At 55.5% G+C, this 17831-nt stretch overlaps 2 protein-coding genes across 3 annotated transcripts in view; one reads left to right on the forward strand and one right to left on the reverse strand.

Annotated features, from left to right (window-relative positions):
* Window positions 1-2554, reverse strand: part of TMEM91 (transmembrane protein 91) — a 20410-nt gene extending 17856 nt beyond the window's left edge. The window contains exon 1 of the mRNA XM_042917665.1: window positions 2475-2554. The gene's annotated coding sequence lies outside the window, so the exon portion shown is untranslated. The remainder of the gene's footprint in view (window positions 1-2474) is intronic.
* On the forward strand, window positions 651-13977 carry TGFB1 (transforming growth factor beta 1). 2 transcript variants are annotated; one of them, XM_042917650.1, is made up of 7 exons: window positions 651-1008; window positions 4044-4204; window positions 5385-5502; window positions 7069-7146; window positions 7296-7446; window positions 13044-13197; window positions 13682-13977. In XM_042917650.1, the coding sequence occupies exons 1-7, from the start codon at window positions 654-656 to the stop codon at window positions 13838-13840; spliced, it is 1176 nt and encodes a 391-aa protein (XP_042773584.1). In that variant the 5' UTR covers window positions 651-653; the 3' UTR covers window positions 13841-13977. The 2 variants fall into 2 exon arrangements, with proteins under 2 accessions (XP_042773584.1, XP_042773585.1); XM_042917651.1 differs by having other exon boundaries at window positions 7299-7446; window positions 13682-13969.
* The last annotated feature ends 3854 nt before the right edge of the window (window positions 13978-17831 follow it).

Genomic DNA, 17831 nt, shown 5'->3' on the forward strand with positions numbered 1-17831 from the left:
GAGGAGGAGCGGGAGGAGGGACGAGCTGGTTGGGAGAAGAGGAAAAAAAGTTTTGAGACTTTTCCGCTGCCGCTGGGAGCCGGAGACGCGGGGACCGATTGGCGCGGCACTGCCCCGCCAGGAGGCAGGACTTGGGGACCCCAGACCGCCCCACCACCGCCTCGGACGCTTGCTCCCTCCCTGCCCCCTCCACGGCGTCCCCCAGGCGCCCCCATTCCGGAGCAGCCCTCAGGAGCCGCCAACCCGGACTCCCGCGAAGACTTGACCCCAGACCTCGGGCGCACCCCCCTGCACGCCGCTCCCCCACCTCCAGCCTCTCTCCTGAGCCCCCGCGCATCCAAGGACCCTTCTCCACCGGGATCCGGGAGACGGGATCTCTCCCACACCTCCTTAACTCTCCTACTCAAGACCACCCACCTCTGGTACCAGATCTCGCCCCTCTCGGTTTTTTCCTTGGGATACCGAGAAACCACCCATCAGAGCTTCCCCTCCACCTCCACTCGGTTCTCCCTGAGGGCTTCAACTCCCCTCACCTCACCCCGACCCTCCTATCTTTCTTCGGGAGACCCCGAGCCCCTCTAGGGGCGGGGCCTCCCTTTTCCCACCGCAGCGGGGCTCGCGCTCTCGGCAGTGCCGGGGGCGACGCCTCCCCCATGCCGCCCTCCGGGCTGCGGCTGCTGCCGCTGCTGCTGCCGCTGCTGTGGCTACTAGTGCTGACGCCTGGCCGGCCGGCCGCCGGACTGTCCACCTGCAAGACCATCGACATGGAACTGGTGAAGCGGAAGCGCATCGAGGCCATCCGCGGCCAGATCCTGTCCAAGCTGCGGCTCGCCAGCCCCCCGAGCCAGGGGGAGGTGCCGCCCGGCCCGCTGCCCGAGGCTGTGCTGGCCCTTTACAACAGTACCCGCGACCGGGTGGCGGGGGAGAGCGCCGAGCCGGAGCCGGAGCCTGAGGCGGACTACTACGCCAAGGAGGTCACCCGCGTGCTAATGGTGGAAAACACCAACAGTGAGCTCAGAGGGGCCGGGGACCCTGGAGGGGAGCCCCCAGGGGGCGCCGGAGTGCAGGGGTCACGGGGGAGGAAATTACTGGCAGAGGAAACTGCCTAGAGGAAGAGGACCCCCGGGGTTGCCGGGAACGCGGGAGGGGGGTCTCAAAGAGGAGAGGACTGAGCTTCCTACCCCTCAGGTATCTGGCCTTGAAGGGCAGGAGATAGGGAGCGAAGTGGGCTTCTAGAGAGCGACGGGAACCTGCGGGATCTTGGGGGAGGGGGGCAGTCCCCTAGAGGGAGAGAAGCAACTGGGGGGTGAAGGGGTAGAAAGACTTCTTTCTTCACAGTACACTAGAATGTGGGGGTCGTGGGGTGAGGGCTGCATAGAGAGAGGGAGCCCGCTTTGGGAGAAGCGAAGACCCCAGCATCTGAGGGGAGGCAGTGGGGAAAGCTGACCCAGAGCTCAGGGGCACGAGGCGAGAAAATTCAAGAAGGACAGAAAAACTAGGTGAAGCGAACTCCGGAGGTATCGGGAAAGTGGACAGTGGATCCACTTGCAGCGAGCGCGAAAAACACGCGGGATTGGGGGAGGGCCCACAGAGAGGAGGATGATAAATGCGGGGAAGAAGGGGACCCGAGGTCTTGGGGTGGGGGGAGGTACGAGCAGGAGAGCAGCGGAGACCCCCAGGGGGGCGTCGGGGATGCGCGCGAGGTGCCCCGAGTATTTGGCATATGGACGTGAGAGGAGGAAGCCCAGCGCGGGAAGCGAGCCCCCAAGAAACCTAGAATAGTGGGTGATGGGAAGGGGTTTAGAGAGAGGGGAGACAGGCATGAGAACGGGGGACGGGGAGGGAGTGGAGGGGAGACATAAACAGTGCCGTTCTGGGAGCAGTGAGCCCCCCACGCCGCCGGAGGGGAGGAAGCGGGCTGAGTGAGGAGTCGAGCCCTAGAGGGAGAGGTGGGTGGGTGAGACTCTGCAAGATCGGGGTGAGAAAACCGAGCGGGTCGGGGTGAGGGAGCCCCACGTGGGTGCCACGCGCGGAGGGAGGAGCCTGCCCTCCCGGAAAGGGGGGGGGAGGACCCCGCAGAGCTGAACTGGGAGAGTCTGGACCCCAGAGTCCCAGTTCCTCTCCGGGAGGCTGGGGAAACCCCAGCGTCCGGCCGCCTAGCCCGCCCTCCCTTCCTTTTCCTTGCCCGGGGGGCGGGGATCGCGCGCGGAGCCTGGGGCGAGACGGGGCAGGTCGGGTCCCCGCCCTCGCGGCTGCGGCGCCTCTCGCCCTCTTCACCCCATTCTGGGGCGGGGCTGCTGCTGGGCCCGGCCCCTCGGCGCCCACGCGGGGACCCAGGGGTTCCGCGTGGCCCGGAGGTTTGGGGCAGCCCCCCTGTTTTCATTTTCTGTCTTGGGCGGTGCACCTGTGGTCATTGGGCCACGCATGCGTGCCCGGCCAGGTGACGCCCCTCCCCACCCACATTTCAGGCTCACCTTTTCTGTGGTCGTTTCACCTTCGTTGTAGAGATTTCTCTACCGCTGGTACCTTCAGTCCTCTTCTCCCCTCCCAGTCTGGCTCCATCTTGCCCCCAAACCCTATATCTCTCTTCCCGTGTGTGTCTCCCATATCCCATGCATGGGTCTGAACAGTCTCTTCCCTCTTTCTCCCTCTTTTTCCATCTCGCCCTACTCCTCGAGTCTCCCTGTCTCTGTGGTCTCTCCATCCCTCCCTCTGACCGGTCCTGCCCTTCCTTTCTTCCTCTGTATCTGTCTCCACCCGTCCTCCCACCCTCCACCCCTGCACTACACTTCCTTTGGGGTTTGCTGAGTAACCCCTGGGTCAAGATAGGGCTTCTTTGTGGGGGCCCCGGGCTGGCCTGGCTAGCGTGGGGAGGAGTAGGGGCAGGGGGCCCATGGAAGGAGTTGCCTCTCCTTTCTCATCAGATCCTGTCTCCACCATTTCTGCACCCCTACTGCAGAGGCCTTAAAGGATGTATCCCAGTTGATCTACAAGGTCATGGCCTGCCTGCTCATCCCAAACTTTTCCTAGACTAGAACGCACTCTTCCCATTTTTCTTCCTCCCCCCACCAAAGCCATTCCTACCTAGAATGAACTTTGCCTTGTCTAACCAGCTGAGGGAGAGAAGGCAGGAAGCAATTAGTAATAGTAAGAGTAATTCGTAGTAATAATAATGTCACAGTAGCAGGGAGACTGCATGGCCTTGGGGTTAAGAGTAGTCTTTGGGACCAGACCGCCTGAGTTTGAATCCCAGCTCTGTAGCTCCTTACCTATGTCACCATGGGGCAAATGACCTGTTTCCCCATCTATAAAATGGGTACAATAATTGTCTTTTCCTCATGAGGTTGTTGCGAGGTTTAAATGTCTTAGCCCTTGTAAAGTGTGGTGCATAGCCCCTGGCAAATAGTGAGCACTCTTTAACATACATGTTAGCACAGCCCGGGTGTGCAGACTGCTGCCTGCTTTACCACACCAGCTCACTCGTCGCACACTATATAATCTTGCAGCCGGTCCTCCTTTTACGGTTGAGAATCTGACACAGAGAGTGGAATTCGCTTGCCCAAAGTCACACAGTGCTTCAGTTAGGAGAACCTGGTGGGCAGTTAGGGAGTTTGGTGGGGTTGTCATTTCCCAAAGAATAGCCCCGAAAGCGAGGCTGTGGGAAGGAATGTGACTTGCCCAAAGTCACAGAGCTGGAAGGCTGCTCCCTCCATCCTACTCCTGCCATTCAATTTGCCTTTGAGGCTTCAAGTACTGGGGGCGCCTGAGCGAGCACAGCAGCCCCTCTTAGGGCTGTGTACTGAGTGGACGCTTTACAGATGACAGGAGACAAGCGTGACTCAGACCCCATTTTACAGAGGGCGAAACAAATCCAGAGAGGGAGAGCCACTCTCTCAAGGTCGCACCGCTAAAAAATGTCAGAATCGGGTTCCAACCCAGGGTCGTCAGCGCCGGGAGCCCACGCTCTTAGACTTGGGGTGCACTAGCTCCCTCCGCCCTTGCCAAACCCCCTGACCTCCCTCCTCTCTGCTCCTCCCGCCTAGAAATCTATGAGAAAGTCCAGCGTACCCCGCACAGCATATATATGCTCTTTAACACGTCGGAGCTCCGAGAAGCAGTGCCCGAGCCCGTCTTGCTCTCCCGGGCAGAGTTGCGCCTGCTGAGGCTCAAGTTAAAGGCGGAGCAGCACGTGGAGCTGTACCAGGTGGGGGCCCGGGCCCCAGAGGTGGGCTGCACTGGGGCCGAGGTGGGCAGCTGGACGGCTGGTGGCTGCAAGGTCCACACAGACAGACTCGGCAGGATGGGGGCGTGTGGGCCATGGAATCATGGGGCCCTTTAGAACTTTCAGGCTCCTAGCACCTTAGGATACTAAACACTCAGGAGGCCAGAGTCTTGAAAGGTTGCAGGCTCTCCAGCCGTTCTGTCCAGTACAGTTGTCCAGGACCACTGGCCACACGTGGCCATTTAAGTTGACTGAAAGAAAAAAAATTCAACCCCTCAGTCTCACTGGCCATATTTTGAGTGCTCCGTAGTGGTTAGTGGCTGCTATTTTGGATGCCGCAGATAAAGGACACTTCCAGCATCCTAGAAAGTTCCTTTGGGTAGTTCTGTTCTAGAAGAGTTAGAGTCTCCAGGAAGACTGGGGCCTCTGGGAGGGCTGGAGTCTAGAAGATTACGCGACCTGGAATCCACATCGTGTGGGACATTGGGTTTAATGGTAGGTGGTAGACTGTTACAACAAAGGAAGTGTGTCTGTGGTCAATTCCTTGGGAGTCTAGAGAATTCAGCTGCACGCTGCCAGTGTCTGGATCGTTGCACACGGGCATCAGACCTCTGCAGCATCTGGGTTTGGGGCGTGCCAGACTCCTGGGTGTCTAGAACATCAGTCTCTCAGAATTTCTCAGGTTCATTGAATGGGTCGTTCTTGGGGTACGGAATGACTTCTAACATAAGCCCCTAGAAAGTTACAGACTCTCAGAATTCAGGGTGTCAGATTTGCAGAATTGTATGCTCGGGGGGACCCCAGGATGTCCCAGGAGGATCTCAGCATGGTGGACTGTCTGAGCTGAAAGGGGCCTGGCATTTCACCAGTGAGGGAACTCAGGCCGCGGAGGGGCCCCACAGGGACTCAGAGCAGAGGCTGAGCCGTCCAGGTGCCTTGATCCCCGGCCTGGGGCTCTCTCTCCTCTCCTCCCAAGGCCGCTCCGGCGGTGGGGTGGGGGTTGTTCCTGCAGGGCCCCACAGCGTGGATGTCTGGGAGGGGACTGTCTGAGGGACTCTCTGGCAGCCTGTTTGGTGGAGCAGGAGTGGGGGTGCAGTCAGTGTATTTGGGGGTGGGGAGCCGCATCTAACCCACTGTCTCCCCCCAATTCATCTCCCCCCAGAAATACAGCAATAATTCCTGGCGCTACCTCAGCAACCGGCTGCTGGCGCCCAGTGACACGCCGGAATGGCTGTCCTTTGATGTCACTGGAGTGGTGCGGCAGTGGCTGAGCCATGGAGGTAAGGACCACTTGTTTGCCCCGCCCCTATTTTGTAATGGGATAGAGCCCTTTGTTTGTCCTGCCTAGCAGCTGGGACCCCATGTCCCAGCCAAGACGTGGCCTTCCTCCTAGACCTCAGACCTGAGTGATAATGCCTAATCCATTTCCTGAGCACCTGCCGGGTGGTGGGTGATGCTGGGGACACAGCAGTGACCCAAACAGCCCCACCCTTGCCCTCACGGAGCCCATAGTCCATTCTTGGGGTGGGGGAAATGGGGAGAGACCTGAAAACTGGATGGTAATGACCCAGATTGGGTAGGGCTGGAATAGGGACCCCAGAGGAGATGGCTGACCCAGCTTGGGGTCAGGGAGGGCTTCCTGGAGGAGGGGACATCAGAGCTGATATTTGAGGGTTGAGTGGAACCCGTCGGGGAAAGAAGGAGAGGCAAGAGTGTTCAAGGCACACCCTGAGTCCAGGGAGAGCGTGACACAGCCGATCTGTCTGTAAGAGGACTGTGTTTGACCTGAGTCCACCACACCCACATCCCCCTTCCTGATCTCCCTTTTGTTCATGCCTCCCCTCAACAAATGCCAACGGGTGCCTGCTCTGAGCCCCGCCCTGTGTGCGGTGATGCTGGGGACACAGTGGTAACTAAGACAACTCTAGATGCTGCCTTCATGGGGCAACTCTGGACATCTACAAAGTCTTGCCAAAGCCCTAGGTGGCAGTGATGACCCGAAGGAGCAGTGGCGGGGTGGGGAGGCCCCGAGTGCTCCTGGGACCCATCCTAGAGGGTCTGGGAGGGCTTCGTGGGGGAAGGTGATAGTATAGAGACTTAAGGGATAAGTGGTGGATCGGCCAGGTGTTGAAAGGCAGGGGCCCGGGGCCGCTGGACAAAGGCCTGTCTCGGTCACTGCAGAGTCTAGAGCACCCAGCACAGGGCCCAGCACCTAGTAGGAGCTTAGAAAATCATTCACTCACTTGTTCAAGAAGCCTTTCTCCCACAGCTGCTCTGTGGGTGTGCACCCCATCCCTACCTTTTCCCACTTGGGGCACATCATCTGCCCTCTGTGGGTCTTGGCTTCCGTGCCTATTAAATTGGGACCTCTGGCGAAGATCAGAAGAGATAATGCTCACAGAGCATTTAGGACAGGGCCTGGCACCCGGGGCGTGCACTCAGTAGATGTTTATTTTTAAGACTGTGGGCTAGGCCCAGCGGGGAGCAAGAAAACAGGAATCCCTGCCCCCATGTATCCTGCTTTCCACTGAGAACAATGAGGGAAACAAATAGCCAAATTCGAATGTCAGGAGGGTGAGTGCTATGGCGAAAATAAAGTGATGTCACTGTGGGGGAGGGGCATGTGTCCCGGAGGGCCTCCTGGAGGAGGTGACATTTGAGCGGAGACCTGAAGGAGGAGAAGGAGGAAGCAAGGCCAAGAGCAGGAGGATGCAGGGAGAGGGCAGGCAGGGGAAGAGACAGGGGGAGCCCCAACACCCCCTCCACCCTGGGTTTGCTCCACCCACGGCGGGGGTGTGAACAGTACCTGGCATCTCACACTGGCTTCCCACTCCCCACTCCCACAGGGGAAGTAGAGGGCTTTCGCCTCAGTGCCCACTGTTCCTGTGACAGCAAAGATAACACGCTGCAAGTGGACATCAACGGTGAGGCCCATCTCCCTGGCCCGGCCCCATGCCCGCGTGTGTGTGCATGTGTGTGCACTTGTGTCCTCTTCCCCCTGCCCCTGCCCCCATTCATCCATCTGAGAGTGTGTGTCTATGTCTCCCCCACACCCTACAACTCCAAACCAAAGCAGGGTTCAGTTCCGGCCGCCGAGGTGACCTGGCCACCATTCATGGCATGAACCGGCCTTTTCTGCTCCTCATGGCCACCCCGCTGGAGAGGGCCCAGCACCTGCACAGCTCGCGGCACCGCCGAGCCCTGGACACCAACTACTGCTTCAGGTGAACCTTTCAGCCCTTGACCGTGGCATTCTCGTCTGGTGGTGTGATGGCTGGGCGCAACCAGGGAAGGCTCAAGTTGGGCACCTGGCTGGTGCTACGCGTGGCTGGCACCTCCTTCAGCCTGGAGGGCTCAGAGGATGGGCTCTGGGTTCTAGGATGCTGGGATGTGGAGTCCTAGGATGTTGAGATCATCTTGCTTTCTTGCTGGTGTGTTAGTGTGTAGAATGAGGGACCCGAGCAAGTTCAATGTTGGCAGCCTGGGGTTCTAGAACGTTGGGATCCTAGGACATAGAATTCAGTGTTAATGACTGGAATTTGAGAATGTTGGACTCAAGGAGTGTTGGGATCTTAGAATTAGGGAATTGAGGATTGGAAGATTACCCATGTTGGATTCCCATACCATTGACAGATTGGAGACTCCAGTGTTGGCAGACTGGAGACCTTGAATATTGGGCTCAGAATGGTGGAAGCCTGTGTTAAAATACTAGCATTCACGGGACACCTGGGTGGCTCAGTTGCTTAAGTGGCCTACTCTTGATCTCAACTCAGGTCTTGATCTCAGGGTTATGAGTTCAAGTTCCGCATTGGACTCCATGCTGGGCATGAAGCCTACTTAAACACAAAAAACAAAACAAAACAAAACAAAAAAAAACTGGGGTACCTGGGTGGCTCAGTCAGTTGAATGTCTGACTCTTGATTTCAGCTCAGGTCATGATCCCGGGGTTGTGGGATCAAGTCCCACACTGGGCTCCATCCTTAGCATGGAGCATGCTTGGGATCCTCTCTCTCTCTCCCTCTGCCCTTCCCCCCCCCCACTCTCCCCCTCTCTCTCTTCCTCAAATAAAGTATATATATATATATGTGTATACATATATATATATATATATATATATATATATATTAAGCTATAATATATATATATATTATATATATATATAATATATTAAAAAAAACAACAACAGCTGGCATCTACAAATGTTTGGGTTGGAGAAAGCCAGATTATTGGTATCCTAGAGTGTTGGGGCTCAGTGTTGGGATGTTAGACTCTTGGAAAGCTGGGATCTTCAGAGATGGCAGCTTGGACCTCTTGAGTGATGGGCTCAGGATTGTGGAATGCTGTAATTCGATATTGAGATATCACGAATGACAAGATACCGGAGAGTTGGAATACAGGAATCCTAGCAAGTTGGAAATGCCATTGTTAGAATGTTGAGATGCTGGAGTATCGCAATCTAAGAAAGTTGAAAAGTTGGATTCCTTAGCATGTTGAAATACAGAGTTAGATGTTGCAGAATTAGAACGATAATCTGACCTTTGTCCCTCCCCAGCTTACTGTTTGGATGAGGTACCTCTGGGCTTTGTTACATGCTGTTCGCCTTCTGGAAAGTCAGCTCTGCTCCCAAGCTTAGCACCAGCCCCAGCCTTAGCCCAGCAACCCCACGAATGAATGAACGTTATTGATAACAATGTAGAGGGAGGCAGCCAGCCATGGGAGTCTCTGCAGGGAGGGACACAGTGTCCCCTCAGAAGTTGTGCCAAAAAGTGAACCTGCAGCTGAACAAAATGGTAGATCCAACTATCAATTTTCTAGAAACACAGGGACAGAGGAACATGTTAAAGAACACCATGGGCTTGCAGTCAGCAACAATTAGATTGTGGGAAATCTGACCCACTTTCTTCAACAAATACAATGCAAAGTAGGGAGGTAGAGAGATGATTATGTAGATTTCTAAAAGAATCTTAAAATATATATCAAGTAATTGCAATGTGTAGACCTTATTTGGGTCTTTATTCATGCAGACTAGTAAAAACAAAAAGACATTTGTGAGACAGTTGGGGAAATGTGAACCCTGATTGGATATTTTATGATATCCAGGAATAATGGAGAATTTTTCTTATATGGTCTTGTGGTTATGTTTTACAATAGTCCTGATTTTCTTGGAGATACATGTGGAAATATTTGTGGATGAAATGACATGGTGAATGGCATGTGCTTTGAAATCATCCAGTGCGGGAGAGGAAGTGGGTAGGGGCAGAGATGCAGTGAACTTGGCCGTGACATGGGATTGTGGAAGTTAGCCTCCCTGAACTCTTACTCAACATCCAATGTGAGGCCTTCAGTCTGTTCTGTTCTGGGGCCCCAAGTGGGTTTCTTTTACCCATCAGGCCCTGACTGGATGGCAGAGAGGCTCTGCAAGAGCTTTGCAAGAGGGACACCTGGGTGGCTCAGTCAGTAGAGTGTGGGACTCTTGATCTCAGGGTTGTGAGTTCAAGTCCCATGTTAGGTGGAGAGCTAATTTAAAAAAAAAAAAAGAAGAAGAAGAAAGCTTTGCAAGAGGCCTTGCACTGAATAAATGGGTTAGAAAGTGCCTCAAAGTCACCTGGAGGCTTGTTAAATATGGCCTGCTGTCCTCCAGCCCCAGCCCCACCCTCAGTTTCTGACTCAGTAGGTTTTTGGTGAGCCTGGAGAATTTACATTCCCCACAAGTTCTCAGATGGTGCTTCTGCTGCTCTGGGGACCCCACAGGGAGGATGTCCCAGGTGGGTAATCAGGGTCACAGACTATTCAAATCTTAGGACCTCAAAACCCCCAGCCAGAGTTGAACCGGAAGTGAAAGATTATTCTGGACAGGGGGTTCTTTCCCTTCTGTGAATTTAGGACCCCCTCGAGAAGCTGAAAGCCAGGACATTTCCCCAGAAATATGCCAGTAAATGCGCACATATGTGCCTGTGGTTTCAGGAGCTCAGGACTCTCCCTGGTCCTGGACTTCCTGATGCCTCCTTGACCCTGAACAACACCTTATTTGATCCAACATCCCTCATGTCATTGGACAGATGGGGAAACTGAGGCCCAACCAGACTGGGGAGGAACCAGGCTGAGCTCACAGGGATCTCAGATTCCTGGCTCCCTTCTCTGTGGCTTTTGGAGAGGCCTTGTCTTGCCCCGGGAAATGCTGTATCATCGCCTCTTCCTGCTGTGCTTGAGCTGACATGGCTGCGCTGGACAGATGAGGCCCCAGCCTCCCAGGGGGCACAGAGCTGGCCGTGAACCTGTCCCCAAGCTCCACACTTACATGCTGTGTATGGGCAGGCAGTGCTTTCCTCTCTGGGGCTCAGTTCCTTCATCCTTCAAATGGGAATAATCATAATAAAGCCTGCCTCATAGGGTTTTGAGATCAGTTAATTCTCTGTTGATTACTTCTTGAATAGATAAATGCATGCACACGGGCCAAACCTAGAAGGAATAGTCAGAGACCCTCCAGTTCTGATCCCCACCCCTCTCTGAAGAAGAGACAGTCACTTTTATTATATTTGTGTCTCCTTCCAGACACAGTGTCTGTTTGAAACACTTATGCACATCCGTATTTTTTTATTTTGCCCCAATTGCAGAGTTCGTTTTTTTTTTGGGGGGGGGGGTGGGGATGTGGAGAGGGCACTGCATATTCCTTCCTGCCTCCCTCCCTTCTTCCCTCCCTCCCTCTCTTCCTCCCTCTCTCTCTCTCTTCCTCCCTCCCTTACTCCCTTCTTGCCTTCTTCTCTTTCTTATTCTAAAAGTAACACATACCCACTGTCAAGAATTTAGAAAATACAGAAAGATATCACCCATCACACTACCACATATAAAAAAAAATCAACATTTGAATATATTTCCTTTCAGTCCTTTTATGCAAAAAGAATTTGGATCATACTGTACCTGTAGCTTTGAAGAATATCTCTTTCACATGATATGAACCTGGAATATAAAGTGTTCATGCTTCCCACGAATCAAGCTTTTTAGCTAAGGTCCCTGCCCAGCTCAGCCATGGCCCCAGAGGCCAGCACATAAAATGCCCTGGTTCTTTCCAGACAAGCAGGAGCCTGGGCCTGGGCTGGAGAGGGACTGGCTTTTGCTTCTGAGCATGGGACAGGGATTATGAGTCTAGAGCAGTAAAATATTTACATCACTATTCTCCAATATGTTTTTTAAAAACCTAACATAGAGGGGCATCTGGGTGGCTCAGTCGGTTAAGTGTCTGACTCTTGATTTCAGCTCAGGTCATGACCTCGCAGTTCGAGCCCTGCTTTGGGCTCTGTGCTGACAGTATGGAGCCTGCTTGGGACTCTCTCTCTCTCTCTCTCTCTCTCTCTCTCTCTCTCCCTCCCTCCCTTCTCTCTCTGCCCCTCTTCCATTTGTGCTCTCTCTCACAGTAAATAATATATAATATATGTGAGGCTCGAACTCACAACCTAGAGATCAAGAGTCACATGTTCTACTAAGCCAACCAGGCGCTCCAGGTAGCAATAAGTTTTAGAAGGAAAATAAATCAGGGTCACCTGGGCAGCTCAGTTGGTTAAGCATCTGACTCTTGATTTCAGCTCAGGTCATGATCTCCTGGTTTGTAGGATTGAGACCTTGTCAGGCTCTACGCTGACAGCACAGAGCCTGCTTGGGATTCTTTCTCTCCCTCTCTCTTTGCCCCTTCCTCCCCCCAATAAATAAATAAACGTTAAAAAAAAAAGAAGGAAAATAAATCAGAAGAAGAGGGAAGAAAAAAATAGATATTGGGTACTAGTTTTCCTATTCTGGTTAAAATTTTCTTCTATTATGGAAAATTCGAAGTGTAGACAAAAGCAACCAAGATATGATGTAATGAAGTCCCATGGATTCTCATCCAGCTTCAACAGGCATTAAGATTTGCCCCACGTCAAATACAGACACTGTCATATTTTCTTGCAGAACTGAAATGCCACTGTCACACTGAATGGAATTCACGATCATTTGGATGGGTACTTTGGGTAGGATGGTCCAGAAAGGATGCTCTGAGGAGAGGATATTAATTTTTTTAACTGATATTTATTGAGTACCTGCTGCACGTCAGGCAGTGTTCTAGGAGTTAAGGCTCCCTGCGTAAAGGACATCTGAGCATACATTTCAATGAACTGAAGAAAAGAAAAGAACTACAGTGGATATCTGTGGGAATAGCAAGCCAGGAGGAGGGATGAGTGAGTGCAAAGGTCCTGGGGCAGGGTTGTATTTGAAGAACAGGGAGGATGCTGTGTTCTAGTGTCTGGAGTCAGGGAGAGTGGGGAGGGAGTTGAGATCAGCTGACCGGGCGGCGCCTTGTGGTTCCTGTTGAGGGCTTGGGCATTTGCCCCAAGAGACACAGAGCCATGTTTGAGCCATGTTCGGAGCAGAGATTCGACATGACAGTCTCTAGCATGTGGCCCCAGAAGGCAGGGATTCCTGTCTGTTTCGTTTGTACTCAGCCCCCAGTAGATCCCAGCCAAGCAGTTGGTCCTGGTTCAACAAGTATTTGTTGCACACATAGAACTTAGGGCTGGGGGATGGTCATTTGACTTTCTTACAGGCTTGTCAGGAGCCTTGTGTGAAATGATGTTTACAATCCCGTTAGCAAGGGGCTTGACCAAAGAGAGCGCTTTATCAGTGTTAGTGATTATCATTGCTGTTACCGTTATTGCTATTATCACCGAGATGGGCGCTGTGCTGGGGGCAACCAGGGTGCCCCCCCACCCCGGGGGTGCGGCTGCCCTCGCAGCAGCAGCAGCAGCAGCAGCAGCAGCCGCGCCCCCCTGACCCGGCCCCCTCCACCCCGCAGCTCCACGGAGAAGAACTGCTGCGTGCGGCAGCTCTATATTGACTTCCGCAAGGATCTGGGCTGGAAGTGGATCCACGAGCCCAAGGGCTACCACGCCAACTTCTGCCTAGGGCCCTGTCCCTACATCTGGAGCCTGGACACGCAGTACAGCAAGGTGCGTCTGGCCACGGGCCGGCCGGGGTTGGGCTAGGGGGAGCAGGGGCCGAGGGAGTGGAGGGAGACAAACAGGTAAAATCGGAGAGGACTTAGCCAGATGAGAAGTAGAGAGAGCCCGGGGGATCGGAGAGGATGGTACAGAGATGGGAGGAGACAGGCTCTGAGCCGGTAGAGAGACCTGACGCAGAGGGAGACGCAGAGGGATCTGCGGTCTATGGCGAGACCCATGGAGCCTGAGTGACCAACCGGGTGCGGGGAGGCCGGGAGACGGAAGGAGAGGGAACGCGAGAGACAGGATGAACAGTGAAAGGCCTGGAGTCCACACACTGCCACGGAGACAGAGACTGTGAAGACAAGGCAAGAGTGGAAAAGAGAGAGGTAGAGACTGGGAACGGACTGAGACGAGACAAGAGGGAGAGGGGAAGAGGCGGAAGGGGTGGGAGCGCCCTGCCCACGACCCCCGACCCTGACCCCGCCCGCAGGTCCTGGCCCTGTACAACCAGCACAACCCGGGCGCGTCGGCGGCTCCCTGCTGCGTGCCGCAGGCGCTGGAGCCCCTGCCCATCGTGTACTACGTGGGCCGCAAGCCCAAGGTGGAGCAGCTGTCCAACATGATCGTGCGCTCCTGCAAGTGCAGCTGAGGCCCCGCCCCGCCCCGCAGGCCCCGCCCACCCGGCAGGCCCGGCCCCGCCCCCGCCCGCTGCGCCGGGCTGTATTTAAGGACACCGCGCCCCAGAGCCCTCTGGGGTCGATTAAAGGTGGAGAGACAACTGGGGTCTCTGTGTGTGTGTGGTTGGATCCCAGAGTGGGGTCTCCCGACGTTCTCGACGTTCCTGGATTCCCGTTCCATCTGTCCCCTCTGGTCTCCATTCATTTCCTCCCACAAACGCCTGCTGAGCACTTATGTTCCAAGGACTCCCCGTGAACACTAGTTAGATTTATTTATTGAGCATCTTGTGAGCTGTTCTAAGTGCCTTCTATTGATTAATTCATTTAATCACCATAACAAAGCTCTGAGATACAGGGACTCTGATAACACTCTATTTTTTTTTCCTGCTTATTTATTTTGAGAGAGAGAGAGAGCGCGCGCGCGCGCGCGAGCGAGCGCGCGCATGGGGAAGGGGGAGAGAGTCTCCCAAGCAGGCTCCGAGATGTCAGTGCAGAGCCCCACTTGGGACTCGAGCTCACGAACTATGAGATCCTGACCTGAGCTGAAACTTAAGAGTTGGAAGCTTAACCAGGGTGCTCCTGATAACACTCACTTTAAAGATGAGGAAACCAAAGCCCAGAGAGGTTAAGGGACTAGTTCCTGCCCACCAGGAACCTACTTCCTGGGGAGGAGACAAATATGGGAAGTCGCACTAAGACAGGAAAGTAGCACGGAGTGAGAGATGATTTGGGGAGGGAGGAAGGGTTTCTCGGAGGAGGTAGCATTTGGGACGTGAAGGAAGTCAAGAGCGCAGTCTGGGGGAGCCCTGGGGGAGAGTGTTCTTGGTAGGAAGACCTAGGCACAGCCTGGTCTTGAGGATGAATTTGGAGTGAGCCAGCGACACTGGGAGGAAAGGCCAATGTGGTTGGAAGGGAGGGATAAGGGGAAGGGTGTTGGGAGCTGAGTCAGGTCATTAACACTCACAGGCCAGAGAGTAATGATATTCCCCGTGCCAGGTATGGTGTATGAGCTCCCCGCGTTCTCCCCACAGCCCAGCAGAGCAGGGGTTGGCACACTGCTGCCCGCAGGCCAGTTCTGACCCACTTGCCTGTGTCTGTAAATAAAGTTTTATTGGAGCATCACCTAAGGCTGTTTCAGTGCTCAGTAAAACCGTATGCAAAGTCACAGTTACTCTCTAGCCCTTCAAAGAAAAAGTTTGCCAGCTCCTGCTCTAGAGACCCTTTGCTCCCCACTTTACAGACAGGAATGCCAGGGCAGGGGCACAGAGAGGTTCAGTTACTTGTTAAGGTCACACAGCTAGCACGTGGCACAACTGGGATTCGAATCCAAACAGCTGGAGTTGAGGATCCAGGCACATAACCTCTGCACTGGTACTGCTTTCCAGGCCACATCAGGCCTCTGGGGGGGGGGGGGGGGGCCTGGGGGAACTTGCACTCAGGGTTCCCGACGGAGGAAGAGTGTGATTTGACTTAGGTGCTCGGAGGGTCCCTCTGGCTGGTGGTTGAGTAGACTGAATGGGGGCAAGGGGTGCTGCAGGGAGACCGTTCGTGCAAGTGAGAAATGACAGTGCCCTGGGTCAGGGCGGCCCTCCATCTGCTGTGGTCTTGCCTGTGAATTCTCTCCTGCTTCCTCTTCTCAGCCTCTCAGTGGCCCCTCTTCCTCCCAGGTTTCAGTTCCCTCCCCCCACCCCCCACTCTGCCCTGACCTTCCCAGGGCCACCGGACCTGCTCCTTGGCCCAGTGATTGCCTAGGTGGGGTTCACTCTGTAAGGACATACTGCCATTTTCACCAGCCTCGTGTGTGGAGACACTTGCAAGGACACAGTGACGCAGACTGTGGTCACTGCAGCCCCACGAAAACGCGGCACAGCTACACACACACACACACACACACACACACACACATTCGCGCTCACCACAGAGGTTCAAATCTGGACCGGGTCCCTCGGTCTCGCAAACACATTCCCCTTCCGCAGCCACCGTGGAGACACAAAAACTCCTGACACCTGGCGGCAGCGACAGCCCCTGCACGCGGCCCCATTCCAGATGCAGAACCCAGCCTTGGAGCTTCACTGGGACACAGCAAAAAGCAGTCGCGCAAATACATTCTGAAGGGTCACAGGTCACGACCGCCAGCCACACACCAGATACAGACTCAGAGATGGTGCCCCGCACACACACCTCACAGCATCAGAGCCCCCTCAGGAAATGAAACAGAGGCTCCTGCTGGGACCCACCAACAGTTAACACAAACATCCTCCCCGGGGTCACTCGCAAACAGGCACAGTGCATGCGCACACAACCTGACACAGCACAGTCCCACCCAGACACACACGCCACACATGGAGACACACGTCACGATCACCCGGAGGAGGCCGGTCCTGCCCACTCAGTCTGACATCTCCCAGGCCCCCACACGCTCAGGCCCGGGGAGTCCCACCAGGCCCCGCAGACAGCAGCTGGCCCCGTCAGACCCAGACACGCTGTCACACCCCGGGGCCCAGACGGAGCAAGTCCCACACACCCAGACACACCCCCCAGGGTCGCGGCCCTCGCAAGCCCAGCCCGTGCCCGGGCCGAGGGCAAGTCCTGGCCTCACACCGGGGCCGCACACTCCCGCGGTCGCCCGAGCCCTCGCCACGCCCTCGTGACACACCCCGCCCACCTGCCCGCCGGGCTGAGCTGGCGCGGAGGCCGCCCAGGAAGGGAAACTTGCGGGCTCAGCACCTTCCTGGACTGCCTGCGGGCGGCCCCTGTCCCGCAGGAGAGGGGGGCAGAGCCCGTGGGGGACAAGGTAGTCCCCGCCCCCCGCCAAGCGCAGGGGCAGCACCGGGCGTTCGGGGCGCCCCTTCCCCCTCCCCCACTCCTGCGGGCAGCCGGGGAGGGGAGGGAAGTCGTGGGGGGAGCCTGGGTTCCGGCTGGAGCCCCAGCTTCCCGTCCGGCCCCCACGGGGCAGGAAGCACGGCCGGGGAGGCCAGCTCAGGCCTTCCTGCCCCCTCCCCCAGACAGGCCTGGGGGCTGGGTCAGCCGGAGGGAGCGGGGAGGGGAGAGGAGGGGGAAGACGAAAGAGAAAGCCCCTTCTCCCCGAGCGATGGTGTCTTTGGGGTGTTTCTAATGTAAATTTGAACGTGTTCACAACCCCTTTGTGTGGTTGTGTGTGTGTGTGTGTGTGTGTGTGTGTGTGTGTGCGCGCGCGTGCGCGCAAGCTTTGTGCTGTGAATTTTGTCCAGCCTGGGGGTTTCTGACGCCCCAGCGGGTGCCCTCCGGCTGTGTTGGGTGTGCACAGGTACTACCAAAGCCTGTGTCCCAGCACGCGTCCCTGCGGTGTGTCTCCCTGTCCTGCATTTCCAGCGTGTGCGTCCCAGTTTGGGGTTCCTGTTTACAAGCCAGTGCCCCCTCTGGGTTCTGTGGCGGGACACTGTGTCTCAGCAAGTCTGTGTGCAGGAGAGGGTCGTGTCCCCGGGGCCTGCTGTGGGTCTGAATTCTTTCTCCACATCTTTGCCGTTGTTCGCTGGGTGTAGATTTGTGCATTCTTCAGTAAGTTCGACTAAAAATATGGATGTTCTCCGTGTCTGTCTGTGTGTCTGGGAGAGACGTGTGTTTCCGGGAGGGGTTGTGCTTTGTGTTTGCTCTTGGAGCTGTGTTTCCGGTGCACGTGTTGTGTGTCCGTGGGTGAGTTGTTTCTGGGTTATGTTTGTGATCGGTGTGTGCGTGGCTGGCATCAGAGGGCATGCTGTGGGGTGTGTCCCCAGCATGCTTGCTGTCGTACTCCCCGTGTGTTTGTGCGAATGTGTGTCTATGCAGGGACTGGTGTCCTCAGCTCTGAGAACAGGTGGTGTTTGCGTTTTGTCTCCCGTCCGTGGGCTGGTGACTTCGGTGTGTGAGCTGTCGTGTGGGTCTCTATTTTGCATCAGGTTCGAGGCCTTGTGAGTCTTCAGTGGGCTGGCAGTGTCTCCTGCAGGT

This window comes from Panthera leo, chromosome E2 (genome assembly GCF_018350215.1).
Source record: "Panthera leo isolate Ple1 chromosome E2, P.leo_Ple1_pat1.1, whole genome shotgun sequence".
NCBI lineage: Eukaryota > Metazoa > Chordata > Mammalia > Carnivora > Felidae > Panthera > Panthera leo.